This window comes from Eretmochelys imbricata, chromosome 3, assembly GCF_965152235.1.
Source record: "Eretmochelys imbricata isolate rEreImb1 chromosome 3, rEreImb1.hap1, whole genome shotgun sequence".
NCBI classification, from domain to species: domain Eukaryota; kingdom Metazoa; phylum Chordata; order Testudines; family Cheloniidae; genus Eretmochelys; species Eretmochelys imbricata.
The window spans coordinates 109,940,575-109,959,295 of record NC_135574.1 but is presented as its reverse complement, the minus strand read 5'-3'; the positions used below and the strand labels follow the sequence as shown (position 1 = coordinate 109,959,295).

Here is an 18,721-nt window from a genome sequence, read left to right as displayed (position 1 = left end):
GACCACCCCACCTCAAGAAGGGTAGAGCAGAAAGAGAAATGGCCTGGAAAAGGGCAGCCACAATGATTAGAAGCATCAAATAGCTCCCATATGAAGACAAAGGAAAATTAGAGCTATTTATGTCAGAGAAGAGGCGACATGATAGATGAGTTTAAAATAATGAAATGTAGAGTGAAGGTGAATTGTGCTCTTCCATTTACCCAGTCAGAAAGAACCAGGGGACACTCAATAAAATTAAAAGGCAAAGCTGCTACAATTTTTTTTTTTTTGCACAACACAGAATTCACCTTAACTGCCAAATGATATTATTGAGAAAAAGAGCTTATGAGGATTCCAAAAGGATTACACAATTATATATACACACAATAAGAATATCCAGCTGAGCGGCAGCGAACCAGCTGAGCAGCGGGGACAGCAGAGCAGCTCACAGCAGGAGTTTGCCTGGGACTGGTAAGTATCCGAGTGTGTGTTTGTTTGCTTGCTGAGGAAGTATCCGAGCGTGTGTTTGCTGGGAGGGCAGTGTGAGAGCCTGAGTGAGTGTCTGATTGGCTGCTAGCCTGCAGGGGGCGGGCATTAGGGTGTCTGTTTGTTTGCGTCAGGGAAGCCTGGCTGTTTAAAAAGAGCCAGAGCTTCGCGAACCAGCTGAGCAGCGGGGACAGCAGAGCAGCTCACAGCAGGAGTTTGCCTGGGAGTTCGCCTGGAGTGAGCCCAGTGAGGCTTACGTCTTGCAAACTGCTCTGAGGAAGCTCGTAGTAGGAAGGTGATATGGAAGGGCGGGGTTCAGCTGTTGTGACCTGCACTGGATGTGCCATGTTTGTCTTTCTTCCACAGGACAGAAGTGACTTTGTCTGTACAAAGTGCAAGCTGGTCTCCATATTGGAAGAGAAGATTGAAGGTCTGGAGCAACAGATAACGACCCTGCGTTGCATACGAGAAACTGAGGATTTTCTGGACGAAACTCAGGATAGGCTTCTAGGGGCACAAAGCTCTAAAGATATAGAGCAGGTTGCACACAGGAGCCAAGAGGCCAGTGAAGAAGCTTGGCAACATGTGACCTCCAGAAGAGGTAAGCGGAATGTCCGGGTTCCAGTAACACAGACACAGGTAACTAACCGCTTTCATGTTCTCTCCACAGGTACCGTTGCGGAGAGTGGACCAGATGATATGTCTGGGGCGAGAAAGCAGAAGGAGACTCCACTGGTTGGAAGGCATGAGATGCGATGTCCTGAGGTTGGGGGTTCCACGACCACCACTCCCAAGAGGAGAAGGCGGGTGGTGCTGGTCGGGGACTCTCTCCTCCGGGGGACTGAGTCATCTATCTGCCGCCCTGACAGGGAAAACCGAGAAGTCTGCTGCTTGCCGGGGGCTAAGATTCGCGATGTGACGGAGAGACTGCCGAGACTCATCAAGCCCTCGGATCGCTACCCCTTCCTGCTTCTCCACGTGGGCACCAATGATACTGCCAAGAATGACCTTGAGCGGATCACTGCGGACTACGTGGCTCTGGGAAGAAGGATAAAGGAGTTTGAGGCGCAAGTGGTCTTCTTGTCCATCCTCCCCGTGGAAGGAAAAGGCCTGGGTAGGGACCGTCGAATCGTGGAAGTCAACGAATGGCTACGCAGGTGGTGTCGGAGAGAAGGCTTTGGATTCTTTGACCATGGGATGGTGTTCCATGAAGGAGGAGTGCTGGGCAGAGACGGGCTCCATCTTACGAAGAGAGGGAAGAGCATCTTTGCCAGCAGGCTGGCTAACCTAGTGAGGAGGGCTTTAAACTAGGTTCACCGGGAGAAGGAGACCAAAGCCCTGAGGTAAGTGGGAAAGAGGGATACCGGGAGGAAGCACAGGCAGAAATGTCTGTGAGGGGAGGGCTCCTGCCTCATACTGGGAATGAGGGGCGATCAACAGGTTATCTCAAGTGCTTATATACGAATGCACAAAGCCTTGGAAACAAGCAGGGAGAACTGGAGGTCCTGGTAATGTCAAGGAACTATGATGTGATTGGAATCACAGAGACTTGGTGGGATAACTCACATGACTGGAGTACTGTCATAGATGGTTATAAACTGTTCAGGAAGGACAGGCAGGGCAGAAAAGGTGGGGGAGTAGCACTGTATGTAAGGGAGCAGTATGACTGCTCAGAGCTCCGGTACGAAACTGTAGAAAAACCTGAGTGTCTCTGGATTAAGTTTAGAAGTGTGTGCAACAAGAGTGATGTAGTGGTGGGAGTCTGCTATAGACCACCGGACCAGGGGGATGAGGTGGATGAGGCTTTCTTCAGGCAGCTCGCGGAAGCTACTAGATCGCATGCCGTGGTTCTCATGGGTGACTTTAATTTTCCTGATATCTGTTGGGAGAGCAATACTGCGGTGCATAGACAATCCAGGAAGTTTTTGGAAAGCGTAGGGGACAATTTCCTGGTGCAAGTGCTAGAGGAGCCAACTAGGGGGGGCGCTTTTCTTGACCTGCTGCTCACAAACCGGGTAGAATTAGTGGGGGAAGCAAAAGTGGATGGGAATCTGGGAGGCAGTGACCATGAGTTGGTTGAGTTCAGGATCCTGACGCAGGGAAGAAAGGTAAGCAGCAGGATACGGACCCTGGACTTCAGGAAAGCAGACTTCGACTCCCTCAGGGAACGGATGGCCAGGATCCCCTGGGGGACTAACTTGAAGGGGAAAGGAGTCCAGGAGAGCTGGCTGTATTTCAAGGAATCCCTGTTGAGGTTACAGGGACAAACCATCCCGATGAGTCGAAAGAATAGTAAATATGGCAGGCGTCCAGCTTGGCTTAACGGTGAAATCCTAGCGGATCTTAAACATAAAAAAGAAGCTTACAAGAAGTGGAAGGTTGGACATATGACCAGGGAAGAGTATAAAAATATTGCTCGGGCATGTAGGAATGAAATCAGGAGGGCCAAATCGCACCTGGAGCTGCAGCTAGCGAGAGATGTCAAGAGTAACAAGAAGGGTTTCTTCAGGTATGTTGGCAACAAGAAGAAAGCCAAGGAAAGTGTGGGACCCTTACTGAATGAGGGAGGCAACCTAGTGACAGAGGATGTGGAAAAAGCTAATGTACTCAATGCTTTTTTTGCCTCTGTTTTCACTAACAAGGACAGCTCCCAGACTGCTACGCTGGGCATCACAAAATGGGGAAGAGATGGCCAGCCCTCTGTGGAGATAGAGGTGGTTAGGGACTATTTAGAAAAGCTGGACGTGCACAAGTCCATGGGGCCGGACGAGTTGCATCCGAGAGTGCTGAAGGAATTGGCGGCTGTGATTGCAGAGCCATTGGCCATTATCTTTGAAAACTCGTGGCGAACCGGGGAAGTCCCAGATGACTGGAAAAAGGCTAATGTAGTGCCAATCTTTAAAAAAGGGAAGAAGGAGGATCCTGGGAACTACAGGCCAGTCAGCCTCACCTCAGTCCCTGGAAAAATCATGGAGCAGGTCCTCAAAGAATCAATCTTGAAGTACTTGCATGAAAGGAAAGTGATCAGGAACAGCCAGCATGGATTCACCAAGGGAAGGTCATGCCTGACTAATCTAATCGCCTTTTATCATGAGATTACTGGTTCTGTGGATGAAGGGAAAGCAGTGGATGTATTGTTTCTTGACTTTAGCAAAGCTTTTGACACGGTCTCCCACAGTATTCTTGTCAGCAAGTTAAGGAAGTATGGGCTGGATGAATGCACTATAGGGTGGGTAGAAAGCTGGCTAGATTGTCGGGCTCAACGGGTAGTGATCAATGGCTCCATGTCTAGTTGGCAGCCGGTGTCAAGTGGAGTGCCCCAGGGGTCGGTCCTGGGGCCGGTTTTGTTCAATATCTTCATAAATGATCTGGAGGATGGTGTGGATTGCACTCTCAGCAAATTTGCGGACGATACTAAACTGGGAGGAGTGGTAGATACGCTGGAGGGGAGGGATAGGATACAGAAGGACCTAGACTAATTGGAGGATTGGGCCAAAAGAAATCTGATGAGGTTCAATAAGGATAAGTGCAGGGTCCTGCACTTAGGACGGAAGAATCCAATGCACCGCTACAGACTAGGGACCGAATGGCTAGGCAGCAGTTCTGCGGAAAAGGACCTAGGGGTGACAGTGGACGAGAAGCTGGATATGAGTCAGCAGTGTGCCCTTGTTGCCAAGAAGGCCAATGGCATTTTGGGATGTATACGTAGGGGCATAGCGAGCAGATCGAGGGACGTGATCGTCCCCCTCTATTCGACATTGGTGAGGCCTCATCTGGAGTACTGTGTCCAGTTTTGGGCCCCACACTACAAGAAGGATGTGGATAAATTGGAGAGAGTCCAGCGAAGGGCAACAAAAATGATTAGGGGTCTAGAACACATGACTTATGAGGAGAGGCTGAGGGAGCTGGGATTGTTTAGCCTGCAGAAGAGAAGAATGAGGGGGGATTTGATAGCTGCTTTCAACTACCTGAAAGGGGGTTCCAAAGAGGATGGCTCTAGACTGTTCTCAATGGTAGCAGATGACAGAACGAGGAGTAATGGCTTCAAGTTGCAGTGGGGGAGGTTTAGATTGGATATTAGGAAAAACTTTTTCACTAAGAGGGTGGTGAAACACTGGAATGCGTTGCCTAGGGAGGTGGTGGAATCTCCTTCCTTGGAAGTTTTTAAGGTCAGGCTTGACAAAGCCCTGGCTGGGATGATTTAACTGGGAATTGGTCCTGCTTCGAGCAGGGGGTTGGACTAGATGACCTTCAGGAGTCCCTTCCAACCCTGATATTCTATGATTCTATGATTCTATGATCCACAGTTATATTGGACGGAATAAAGAGTTTTAAGGAATGTAAACCCTCATACTTTAGGATGCAGGCTAATTATTAACTATCTGCAGTTCAACAGAAACTTCCCTGATGAGCATGTTACTGCACAAGCACCTTTCAAGGAGGTTTTAAAAACCTTCCCCTGAAGCACCAGGTAATGGCTACTGTCATCTCAAGATACTGGACTAGATGGACCACAGATAGGAAGAAACGGTTACTCACCTCCTTGTAACTGTTTTCTTCGAGATGTGTTGCTCATATCCATTCCAAATAGGTGTGTGCGTGCCACGTGCACAGTCGTCGGAAAGTTTTTCCCCTAGCAGCACCCACCGGGTCAGTTGTGGAACCCCCTGGAGTGGCGCCTCTATGGCACTCAATAAATGACCCTGCCGACCTGGTGCTTCCTCAGTTCTTTCTTGCCAGCTACTCCGACAGAGGGAAAGGTGCGTGGGTCTGGAATGAATATGAGCAACACATCTCGAAGAATGACAGACAGTGAGAAGGTGAGTAACTGTTTTTTCTTCTTCGAGTGCTTGCTCATATCAATTCCAGTTAGGTGACTCCCAAGCCCTACCTCGGAGGTGGGGTCATAGTTATGGAACAACAGACTGGAGCACTGCTCTGCTGAAGGCTGCATCATCTCTAGCATGCTGGGTTACGGCATAGAGAGTGGCAAATGTGTGCACAGAGGACCAAGCTTCCGCCCTGCAGATTTCCTGAATTGGCACGTGGGCCAGGAACATTGTCAATGAGGCCTGCGCCCTCGCGTAATGGGCCATGGAAAGCTGGGGCTGGAACGTTGGTTAATTCATAGCAGGTGCGGATGCAGGAGGTAATCCACAATGAGATCCTCTAGGACAAGAACGGGAGACCTTTCATACGTCTGCTACCACCACGAATAGCTAGTTCGACTTTTGGAACAGCTTTGTGCGTTAGATGTAAAAAGCAAGCACTCATCGAACATTCTGAGAGTGGAGCCATTGCTCTTGGCTGGTCACATGAGGTTTAGGGTAAAACACCGGCAGAAAAATGCCCTGGTTGGAGTGAAATTGGGACACAACATTTGGAAGGAAAGGCGGGTGAGGCCTGAGCTGCACCTTGTCCTTGAAGAAGACTGTGTATGGAGGGTCAGAGGTGAGGGCCCTTAGCTCCGAGACCCTCCTTGCCGAAGGAAGGAGGAAGAAGGCGTCTGCAAGGGAGCCCTGGCTCTGGAAGGAGCAGAGCCTCGGGCACTTCCTGTTGCTCCGAGTGGTGAAGAGATCGATATGGGGAGTTTCCCACCTCTGGAAGATGGTGAAGATGACACCTGGCCAGATGGACCACTCGTGGTTGTGGAAAGATCAGCTGAGGTAGTACGATAACTCGTTCTGTGATCCTGGGAAATACGTCTCCTCCAAATGAATAGAGTGGGCTATGCAGAACTCCCACAGCTGGAGGGCTTCCCAACAGAGGGGAGAGGAATGGGCGCCACCCTGCTTGTTTATGCAAAACATTGCAGTTGTGGTGTCCATCCTGACTCCCGCACATTGACCACTCAAGTGGACCTGGAAGGTCTGGCACGCTAATTGAACCACTCTCAGCTCCTTGAAGTTGATGTGGAGCGAGAGCTCATCTTGAGACCAGAGGCCCGGCATCTGAAGGTCCCCCAGGTGTACGCCCCACTCCCACGCCAACATGTCTGTTACCAGGGACGTGTCTTGTTGGTTGAACTACCAGCCCATGGACTGGAGGACATGACCTGGAAGAGTGACCACAGAGTCCAGACTGTTGCATCCCGGGCAGTACGCTGACGCAAGCCAAATTTGGAGAGGTCTGAGATGCATCCTGGCATGCTGTACCACATATGTACAAGATGCCATGTGATCGAGTAGTCTTAGGCAGGCCCTTGCTGTGGTGGTAGAGTACCATCGGAGACCTTAAATGGAGTCCGAGATAGTTAGAAAATGGGTCTTCAGCAGAAAAGCTCTGGCACAACCTGAGTCCCGCACTGCCCTGATAAACTCTACCCTTTGAGTTGGTATCAGGGTCGACTTGCTTTTGTTAAGAAGAAGGCTCTACCTGATGAGCGTAGATACATATCTGTACTTCTACCTGGTCCCTGCAGTATCCCCGGAGCAGCCAGTCATTGAGTTACCTGCCTCCAGCGAAGGAAGTCAGCAATGACTGATATTCACTTGGTCACTACCCGAGGAGCTGTGGACAGGCCAAAGAGGAAAACTGTAAACTGGAAGTGGTTGTTATTGACCACAAAACTGAGGTATCGTCTGAGAACAGGATGAATGGATATATGAAAGTGTGTGTCCTGGAGATTGAAGGCGGCAAAACTGTCTCCCAGATCCAGAGAGGGGATGATCGAGTTCAGGGAGACCATGAGGATCTTCAGCTTCACCATGAATCTGTTGAGACCCCACACGTCTAGAATGGGTCTGAGACTCCCTTTGGCTTTGGGGATTAGGAAATAACAACCTTTCCCCTTAGCTCCTGAGGAACCTCCTCCACTGCCCCTGCAGCGAGAAGCACCTGCGCCTCCTGGATAAGGAGTTGCTTGTGAGAAGAGTCCCTAAAAATGGATGGGGAAGGGGGAGTGGGAGGGAGGGGAGAAGCAAAATTGGAGAGAATAGTCCACTTTTACCACACGAAAACCCAGCAGTCTGATGTTATTTGGGACCAAGCACGGTAGAAGTGAGATATACGGTTCAGAAAACAGGGTTGAGGACCCGGTCCATAGTCTGACACACCGTCCCCAGTTACACCTTCAAAAGGCCTGCTTAGAACCCAAAGAGGTGAACACCTAGCCCTGAGTGGATGAGGGCTGGGATAGCTTCCGTCTGCCATTCCTACACACTTCCTAGAAAAATCCTGTCTAGGACGAGGTTGGTAGGGACATTGAGGAGGCTGTGGTTTAAAATGTTTCTGCTGAGTAGCCGGGGTGTACACTCCTAGCGACTTGAGCGTACCATAGAATCATGGAATATCAGGGTTGGAAGGGACCTCAGGAGGTCATTTAGTCCAACCCCCATGCTCAAAGCAGGACCAATCCCCAACTAAATCATCCCAGCCAGGGCTTTGTCAAGCCTGACCTTAAAAACCTCAAAGGAAGGAGATTCCACCACCTCCCTAGATAATGCATTCCAGTGTTTCACCACCCTCCTAGTGAAAAAGTTTTTCCTAATATCCAACCTAAACCTCCCCCACTGCAACTTGAGACCATTACTCCTAGTTCTGTCAACAGCTACCACTGAGAACAGTCTAGAGCCATCCTCTTTGGAACCCCCTTTCAGGTAGTTGAAAGCAGCTATCAAATCCCCCCTCATTCTTCCCTTCCGCAGACTAAACAACCCCAGTTCCCTCAACCTCTCCTCGTAAGTCATGTGTTCCAGTCCCCTAATAATTTTTGTTGCCCTCCGCTGGACTCTTTCCAATTTTTCCACATCCTTCTTGGAGTGTGGGGCCCAAAACTGGACACAGTACTCCAGATGAGGCCTCACCAATGTCGAATAGAGGGGAATGATCACGTCCCTCGATCTGCTGACAATGCCCCTACATATACATCCCAAAATGCCATTGGCCTTCTTGGCTACAAGGGCACACTGTTGACTCATATCCAGCTTCTGGTCCACTGTAACCCCTAGGTCCTTTTCTGCAGAACTGCTGCCAAGCCATTCGGTCCCAAGTCTGTAGCGGTGCATGGGATTCTTCCGTCCTTAGTGCAGGACTCTGCACTTGTCCTTGTTGAACCTCATCAGATTTCTTTTGGCCCAATCCTCTAATTTCTCTAGGGCCCTCTGTATCCTATCCCTACCCTCCAGCATATCTACCTCTCCTCCCAGTTTATTGTCATCTGCAAACTTGCTGAGGGTGCAATCCACACCATCCTCCAGATCATTTATGAAAATATTGAACAAAACCGGCCCGAGGACTGACCCTTGGGGCACTCCACTTGATACTGGCTGCGAACTAGACATAGAGCCACTGATCACTACCAATTGAGCCCAACGATCTAGCCGACTTTCTATCCACCTTCTAGTCCATTCATTCAATCCATACTTTTTTAACTTGCTGGCAAGAATACTGTGGGAGACCGTGTCAAAAGCTTTGCTAAAGTCAAGGAACAACACGTCCACCGCTTTCCCCTCATCCACAGAGCCAGTTATCTCATCACAGAAGGCAATTAGATTAGTCAGGCATGACTTGCCCTTGGTGAATCCATGCTGACTGTTCCTGATCACTTTCCTCTCCTCTAAGTGCTTCAGAACTGATTCCTTGAGGACCATGATTTTTCCAGGGACTGAGGTGAGGCTGACTGGCCTGTAGTTCCCAGGATCCTCCTTCTTCCCTTTTTTAAAGATGGGCACTACATTAGCCTTTTTCCAGTCGTCAGGGACTTCCCCTGATCGCCATGAGTTTTCAAAGATAATGGCCAATGGCTCTGCAATCACATCCGCCAACTGCTTTAGCACTCTCGGATGCAGCGCATCCGGCCCCATGGACTTGTGCTCGTCCAGCTTTTCTAAATAGTCCCGAACCACTTCTTTCTCCACAGAGGGCTGGTCACCTCCTCCCCATGCTGTGCTGCCCAGTGCAGTAGTCTGGGAGCTGACCTTGTTCGTGAAGACAGAGGCAAAAAAAGCATTGAGTACATTAGCTTTTTCCACATCCTCTGTCACTAGGTTGTCTCCCTCATTCAGTAAGGGGTCCACACTTTCCTTGACTTTCTTCTTGTTGCTAACATACCTGAAGAAACCCTTCTTGTTACCCTTAACATCTCTTGCTTAACATGTCTTGTACCCCTTGAGTCTTTTAGGCTATGCAGCCTGGAGTCAGTTTGGGCTGCAAATAATCCCGCCCCATCAAAGGGCAGGTCCTGGAGGGTCTGCTGAACCTCAGGTGGCAGATCTGCGGCCTGCAGTCATGAGCGTCTCCTCATGGCTATACTGGAGGACAAGGTGCACACCACTGAGTCTGCAGCATCCAGTGAGGACTGTAAAGAGGTCCATGCTACTGCCTTGCCCTCCTCAACAATAGTCCGAAACTCCTTCCTGGATTCTGAGGGTAACAGTTCCCTATATTTTTGCATGGAGTTCCAGAAGTTGAAGCTGTACCTGCTCAGGATGCCTGCTGATTAGCAATCCTGGAGCTGTAAGCCTCTGGTAGAATAGACCTTCCTGCTGCAAAGGTTGAGACCTTGACCGGTGCCAAGACCGGTACTTCTCCCAAGACAGGGATCTGTGCCAGGATGGTGAGCAGTGCCGCTAGTCCGACCGGTGCTGTGAGTCCGAGCGGCGTGGTGAGATGGATCAGTGCCGTGACTCAGAGTGGTGCCTTCTTGTCGATACCGGAGAGCGGTGCCTTGGAAATGCAGGCGGATGCAACATCGCTGGCTCACCTTGGGATGGTGCTGCCTTTGGTGGCGCTGGAGGCTTGTCGCGGAGAGCCGGGTACTGCGGTGCCATCATGGCAGTGAGATCCCTCAAGGCTTCAAAGGTGCCTGGGGTGGATGGTAGCCCCATCTCTTCCACCACATGGCTTGGGGAGTCCAATGGCACCGGATTCAACGGTCCCCTTTGTGGGGCTGAAGTCGACAGTGCTGGCTTCAAAGCTCTCGGCGCTGGGACCTCCTCCCTGGGACGTGCTCCACTGGCCAGCTCTGAAGGAGTGGGTCTTGAAGGTGGAGATCAGCTCCTAACCTGCTTCCATGTCGCCAGGGTATGGGACAGTTCCCACCGACTTCGGTGCTGGGGAGTGGCGGTGCCGCGGGTTTCTGAGCCCAGCATCTTTCCGCAGTGCTGCTTCTGCCACGGATGCTGGAGCGCTCTGCACGGATGAACTCTGTGCCGGGCCTTGCCGTGCTGAGGCGGATTGCGGTCTCAGTGCCACCTTCATAAGGAGCTGCTTTAAATGGAAGTCCGGCTCCTTTTTTGTTCTAAGGCGAAACCCTTTACAAATCCTGCATCTATTGGCTTGGTGCACCTCCCCCAGACACTTTAGACAAGCGTTGTGGAGGTCACCCATTGGCATGGGCTTATTGCAGGACTTGCAGGGTTTGAACCCTTGGGACCAAGGCCTGCCCCGAGTCCGCAAGAGGAGACTACCTGCAGAGATGAGAGAGTAGCTCAGTCTTTGGAACTGTTTATTTCTTGACCTTTCTTCCAGGACTGTCAACAAGGGTATGAATTAGTTCTTAGGTGTTAATAATAGAATAGAATAAAATAGAATAGAATAGAATGCCAAGTGTGATGTCCGTTTGATCTGATATGGCCAACAGGTTCATTCAGAACTGGACTAAGACCACACACTTGGCCCACCTGTGTCAGGGAATATTTGTCACATTGAACTAGGATTGATCAGAACTGGTGATCTAGAAGGCAAAAGTGATGTACCATCTCTGCAAATTTCTCAAGTTCCCAGATCCAAAACAGTGCAATCAAAACAATGCTTAAAAGCCAGCTTTTTCTGTACCTAGACAAGACTGTCAAAAAACCCACCCCATAGTTATTGGCACTTTCAAGAAAGAGGTAGGTTTCTCTACTGCAACATTCAGTTGTAGCTACACCATCATTTTACTGCACATACCAGATGTATATATGTGTTACTCAAAAGACTTGGTAAAGGAATTGTCTAGTTTTCCCCACTTTTCTTAGGAATTAATTTCTTCACTGCCTGCGAGACAAACCTCTTGGTCCTCTCTATCATCATAATTCTTAGCAATGGTGCAGTGCCCAACTTTAAAAGCCAGACCAAGCTTTTGGGGAAGGAGTGATAAGGAGCAGAGAGATATGGGCGAGGCAGGTACATTGTGTGGCTGGGCCCACTGGCTGAAGAGGGAGATGGATTTTTTCCCTCACTTTTTTATTTGTTTTGAGAAAATTGCTGCACTTATTTTTGTTATTTAAGTAGTTCTGAAATTTTCATAGATGTCAAAAGTGTCTTGAGCTCTTGGAAGGAAGGAAGGAAGGAAGGAAGAACGCCAGCCATATTATTAGCATGCTGAACATGCCGGATGATTATTTGGTTATTGGCAGGAGGGTGCCAAAACTGGCAGTTTTCATAGAATCATAGAATATCAGGGTTGGAAGGGACCTCAGGAGGTCATCTAGTCCAACCCCCTGCTTAAAGCAGGACCAATCCACAAGTTTTTGCCCCAGATCCCTAAATGGCCCCCTCAAGGATTGAACTCACAACCCTGGGTTTAGCAGGCCAATGCTCAAACCACTGAGCTATCCCTTATAGGGATAGAAAATGTTTTAATTGCCCCATGTGACAGGTTTTATCAATGGGGGATTTTTGAAGCATCATTTTGCTTCAAATTTTGTTTTTTGCTATCGCAAATATATTTATAACTGAAGGTAGAAAAATACACACCCTTTTCCAGACCATCAATAAAACTGAAGGCAACAGAGTAAGCTAATAAAGGGAGAAATGTCCACAAAACATTTAATGCATTTGCATTGAATGCAAAAAAATTCAACGCTGACATGAATGCCGTCTCACAAGCATGAAAGTTGACAGAGGGCGCCACTACTTATTGTACCTGCTCAAGCAGCTGCCGTAGCCGGTGAAGCTGAGATTCCAGCTGTTTATTGTGATCTTCCAATATTTGCATTCTGGCCTCCAAACGACCTTTGTGCTGCCTTAGGAGTTTGGCCTCAGCAATGAGCTCAGCATCTTCAGAAGTGTGCTGGGGCGATACAATGGAGTCTGGGGGGGAGGCAAGAGGGTTTATTCCTCTCCGAAGATGTTGTTCCTTTAGCTGCTCATATTCCACCTGGAGACTCCTAATACAATTATAAAGAGAAAAAGGAGATTACATTTCATAGCAGCATACATGACAACATAATTTAATATATTTCCCCTAATTCAGTGCATCTTTTCATTACCTATATCTTTGGAGCCTAAGTACCTTCTACCAAGATAAAGTCTAGGCTCCCAGTGTATGATAAATTAGACAGCTGCAGCACAAACTAGGAGGAGTGAAATTGCTACTTTGTTAGACTGTCTGATCACAGGACCAGCAACTTAACTTACAAAGGGCCATTGTGAAGAGCTAAAACTCTGATCAGGTTTTCACCAGAAACTGAAACTTCAGTGCCCATTTCAGTTCCTTTTCTCATTTTGTCCAAACAACGATTATGCAGTGTGTGTGCACGATTAAAACAGAGTTAATGAAATGCCAGTTCAGACGCTGCACTGGAAGATTACAAAACCTTTGCTCTTCCTCGAGGTTGGCAATGATGCGCTCCAACTCTCCCCGTTCTTCCTTTTCCACTGACTTCAGGATTTGGGCAGGACTCTGCGGTTGACTCACAGGCGACTCTCCTCCCAGAGTTTGACAGTACTGCTGGATGAGGGCATGTTCATCCTCTCTAGAATAACAAAGCAACACAGATGGAAACAGCTCATGTAAATGTACTTGATACCACTGGAAGTATAAATTAGCCAATGATCTAACAGCTTTGCTAAGTTTGTCTTTTTAAAAAAGGCTGGCACGGAGGTAAGTTGGTCTCCAAGAGTTTGGGACACAGCTGTCAGTTATGTGTGGGTGAACTATACATATCCATATTTTTTCTGACTTGCTCCCGGCATAAATATCCTGCAGGATTAAAAAATCCACATGAAAAAGAAAGATGTTCTGTATTAGTGTAAAGCCAGTTTAATTTAAATGCACATACACAGCACAATGGCTGGTGATACTTCTAAAAGAAACAAACAAAAAAAGAATCAACTACTTCTTGATGTCTTTTGCAGCAGTTGTGTATTTTAACAACACACACCTGACATCTAGTGTACTTTGAGAGATGGGAGAGAAAATGCTAGACATATGTTTCACATGCTCAATATCCTAGTAAAAATTATAGATGGGAATATTCACAGATATCTTAGCATGGTCATAGATCAGAGATACAGAAAGAACTGTGTGCTTAGCAAAGTGGAATGGTTGTGGCATTAAAGAGGAAACATGTTATGCTTATAAAATATTCTGTGAAGTTTTTATAAGCATAACAAACACAAGTTACAAATTGGTCTTTTCGCCCATTTCTTAAGATTGTGGTTCTCACATAGGCAACATACTCAGGTTCTTTGAGGGAGGTAGCTACATCCTTCTGGCTAGAGCAGAAATTATCTTGTGGTAGGCGGTATGGAGGACCTGAGGGATCCAGTAACGACTATTACTATTTGGCTGAACCTGCTTTTCTAGATGCATCATCCTTCCCCCCACTTCTAAGTCTATTAAATAATCCTGCTTTTTCTCCCTAATAATCTTCAGATGGATAGGAGGTAGAAGATGGACTCTAAATTCATTCTCTTCTTTAAAGAGAAACTGCTGAACCACAAAAAACTTGAATGCTAGAGAACTTTCTCGATAAATTCCAATCTTTACGCATCGGCTTACAAACAAAAGCTGTAATACTTTCTTCTGTACAGCATCTATCAGACCAACTGTACCCCAAAATGCTCTAGAATTAAAGAATGGATAATCACACAGGGAGAAACACATTAACAGCTACAGATATGTTTTGAGATAACATCTGGGAAAGTGATAGAGTGAGTGAAAGACAGAGAGATGGAAAGAAAATTCTAGATGGGAACTAATCACAGAGGAGAGAGTCCCTACACCAGATGTCCTGAGAATGTGGGAGGGTACAGCGCTAGATGCTGAATAGGGAGAAGAAAGGGAAGGGACAGGGAACAAGAGAGGACAAGACTTGTGAGGTAGGCTGAATCTAATCTGACAGTGGATGGAAAGAGGGCTGTTTTGACACTACGGGTGAAAGCCTCGTCCATTGAAGTCAATGAGTATTTTGCCACTACAGTGGGGCCTAGGATTTCACACTAGGAGGACAGTTTGGAATCAGTAGAGGGTGTTCTTTCTTTCTTTGTTTTGGTGTTTTTCCATAAGGATGGGAGTGGTACAGCTATTTTACATGGGAGAAAATGGTTAACAGCAAAAAGATATGATGAAAGTTCTGTGTGTGAAAATAAAAACCAATTCCTCTAAAAATAATCCATAATTCAGAAAGATAAAAAGACTAAACCATAAACTATTTATTATTGAATGTATAGCCATCTCTTTCCTTAATTCATGTCTTCAACACTCTTTCATTTAAAGACATTTATTAGGAATAATAAATTCTTTGCCATTTTTGATTGAAACAATTACAATTCACCCAGCATAACTACGGCTGAGAGAACTCTAATGCTAACATCTGTCTTAGGCTATTACAAAAAAAACCTCTGCAAAATGCTCCTAGTATTGACCTCTGTCTTCCCAAAGAGGGAAGTCCTTGTCCCACTCAGACACCTATTTTGGAATAAACTTACTGGAAGTCTTTTCATGAAATAATAAAAATACTAATTGGAGTTAAAACAGATATTTGCTGTTCTGAGGAACTTGGAAGTGATTTATTTTCTTAAAAATGAACATACAACGTTGTTGGGTCTAATTTAGACAAACAGTAGCATCCTGCTACACAAACTATTTCTCATCAACAACGTTTATCTCTTGTTATGAGTTTTTCGTCAACGAACTAACCCATAACTCCTTGATCCAACTAATGGTGCAATGGACATAACCAAAAGTAACCTGAGCCAATGCCCTATACTGGACATACTTAAAATGACAACTGGTTATTTGGAAAATATTTATTTTTGATATCAAATGTAATGGAACATTTAAAGAGACCTTTTTTTAATAGAATATGGCCAATAAGCAACACACACTTATGTAATACCATTCATCCCAAAACATTCAAATGTACAGTCACATTTTAATTATTTGAAAAAATAGCTGCTTAGAAGCAGACTCCTTTGATGAGAGACAAACCACAGTTGTGGTGGTTGGTAACCAAGAGGAATTAAACACTCATATATGTGAATTACAAGCCATCTTTATGGATGGCAATGACTTCTCAAAGATACATCAAGCCATCATCATGAATGGCATTCTCTATTCTCACAAATGCATTTAGGTAATGTATATAAGCCCTAATGAGAATTATGAACATAAACTGAGTGTGTATGTATGTTAAACCTTCTTTAACTGGGTACACTGCTGAGGCAAGGACGTTTCCTGATAGCTCACTGCATACACAGCAAAATCTGTGCAAAAGACCACTGCTATTAGGTAACCTCCTAGAGACAGTGCCAAAATATCCACAAATGTATGCAGTAGTTTTCTGCTCTTTATTAGAGGATCACTTCTACTAAGTGACTGGTGTAAGCTCATTGAGTATTTGCTTCCGGCACGTCTTCCTGTACACTAGTTCCTATGTTAGAGTAAAATGGAAATATCTCCAATATTTCTCTGCTTGAGTATAAGTAAACTACTCACTATAAGCTGTTACGTGGGCTTCTGCTTCTTGACTCTAGCTGGATTTACTTCTTGTCATTTAGGTATGAAAGTTTGGGGTTTTTATCAAATACTTATATGTTAAGTAACCCAAAGTGAAAAACTACCAATTCCACCTATATCATGTGACAGTCCTGTCAATTGTTTCAATTCATGCTGTTTCAGTCCACATGCATTCATTTATGTTACAAGAATTAAAAACAGAATAGAGATGAGAAGCTCCTTCCTCTATGCTCCTGTTTTGTGTAATTTTCTCTCAACTGGTGCAGGGATGCCTCAGAGCTCCTGGACACCGGGCAGTGGGGCCCCCAGGAGCTCCTTGCCATCGCGGATGGACCCCACAGCTCCCAGCTGTTGTGGGCGGCAGGGCAGCAGGGATGTCCCAGAACTTGGAGCAGCCATGGGCGGTGGCGGTGCCCTGAGCTTGGACCCATGGGCAGTGGGGGGAAGCCGCAAGCTCAGAGCCGGGCCCTTCGGGTTGGTGTGAGGACCCCACAGTTCTCCATTTTGTCATGCATATTTTTAGTAAAAGTCATGAATAGGTCACGGGGTCCAGTGAATTTTTCTTTATTGCCTGTGACCTGTCTAACTTTTACTAAAAATATGCATGACAAAATCTTAGCCTTATTGATGAACACTGTTGGCAGGGGTAGAAAGAGATCAATGTGCAGGTTGTTTTTTCATTTTTCTTATACCTACAAAAACAAGCCCCTTTGTCCTTTCTTCTCCCAGCTACTTTCATATCTCAGTGAAACTCATAACTGCTTCTTTTCCAATAACCTAGTTACAAACTAAAGGCCTGATTCAAAGACCAGTGGGAATCTTTTTATTGACCTCAATGGACTTTGGAGCAGATCCTAAAACATTAGTGAAAAACTGCAGTAGCTTGCCCATGTTCTTCCTTTATCCACCTTAAAAATATTCTCCAGTTATAACTAAGATTATTGCTTAAGTGTATTTCAAGGGAAATTATGATGTTGCATAAAGCCCTAGAATATTTGTAGGGCTTCATAGAATAGAATCATAGAATATTAGGGTTGGAAGAGACCTCAGGAGGTCATCTAGTCCAATTCCCTGCTCAAAGCAGGACCAACACCAACTAAATCATCCCAGCCAAGGTTTTGTCAAGCCGGGCCTTAAAAACCTCTATGGATGGAGGTTCCACCACCTTCCTAGGTAACCCAGTCCAGTGCTTCACCACCCTCCTAGTGAAATAGTGTTTCCTAATATCCAACCTAGACTTTCTGCACTGCAACTTGAGACCATTGCTTCTTGTTCTGTCATCTGCGACCACTGAGAACAGCCTAGCTCCATCCTCTTTGGAACCCCCCTTCACTCTTCTCTTCCGCAGACTAAATAACCTTGGTTTCCTCAGCCTCTCCTCTTAAGTCATGTGCCCCAGCCCCCTAATCATTTTCATTGCCCTCCGCTGGACTCTCTCCAATTTGTCCACATCCCTTCTGTAGTTGGGGGACCAAAACTGTACTCCACGTGTAGCCTCACCAGTGCCGAACAGCGGGGAATAATCACTTCCCTTAATCTGCTGGCAATGCTCCTACTAATGCAGCCCAATATGCCATTGGCCTTCTTGGCAACAAAGGCACACTGCTGACTCATATCCAGCTTCTTGTTCGCTGTAATCCCCAAGTCCTTTACTCCAGAACTGCCGCTTAGCCAGTTGGTCCCCAGCCTGTAGCGGTGCATGGGATTCTTCCTTCCTAAGTGCAGGGCTCTGCACTTGTCCCTGTTGAACTTCATCAGATTTCTCTTGGCCCAACCCTCCAATGTGTCTAGATCACTCCGGACCCTATCCCTATACTCCAGCATATCTACCGCTCCCCCCATTTTAATGTCATCTGTGAACTTGCTGAGAGTGCAATTAATAAAGAAGTTGAACAAAACCGGCCCCAGGACTGACCCCTGGGACACTCCGCTTGATACCAGCTGCCAACTACACATCAAGCTGTTGATCACTACCCATTGAGCCTGACAATCTAGCCAGCTTTCTATCCACCTTATAGTCCATTCATCCAATCCATACTTTTTTAACTTCCTGGCAAGAATACTGTGGGAGACCGTATCAAAAGCTTTGCTAAAGTCAAGATATGTCACATCCACCACTTTCCCCATATCCAGAGAGCCAGTTATCTGATCATAGAAGGCAATCAGGTTCGTCAGGCATGACTTTCCCTTGGTGAATCTATGTTGATTGTTCCTGATCACCTTCCTCTTCTCCAAGTGCTTCAAAATGGAGTCCTTGAGGACCTGCTCCATGATTTTGCCAGGGACTGAAGTGAGGCTGACTGGTCTGTAGTTCCCCAGGTTCTTTTTTCCCCTTTTTAAAATATGGGGGAAAATCATATATTTGCCTTTTTCCAATCATCTGGGACCTCCCCCAATCACCACAACTTTTCAAAGATAATGGCCAATGGCTCTGCAATCATACTAGCTAACTCCCTCAGCATCCTTGGATGCATTAGATCTGGACCCATGAACTTGTGCTTCTTAAAATCCTGGAAGCCATACAGAATCACCCCACTCAAACCAGCATGTTCTTGGACATACTGAGAAATGCTGGCAATTCTAGCCTCA

The 18,721-nt window shown here is 46.6% G+C and overlaps 1 protein-coding gene across 1 annotated transcript in view; it reads right to left on the bottom strand.

The window, feature by feature from the left end:
• The window catches only part of UTRN (utrophin), a 528,745-nt gene that overhangs the window by 23,666 nt on the left and 486,358 nt on the right, over positions 1-18,721 (bottom strand). The window contains exons 71-72 of the mRNA XM_077813162.1: positions 12,987-13,145; positions 12,314-12,557 (exon numbers count right to left, since the gene is read on the bottom strand). Coding sequence (XP_077669288.1) covers positions 12,314-12,557; positions 12,987-13,145 — 403 coding nt within the window. The remainder of the gene's footprint in view (positions 1-12,313; positions 12,558-12,986; positions 13,146-18,721) is intronic.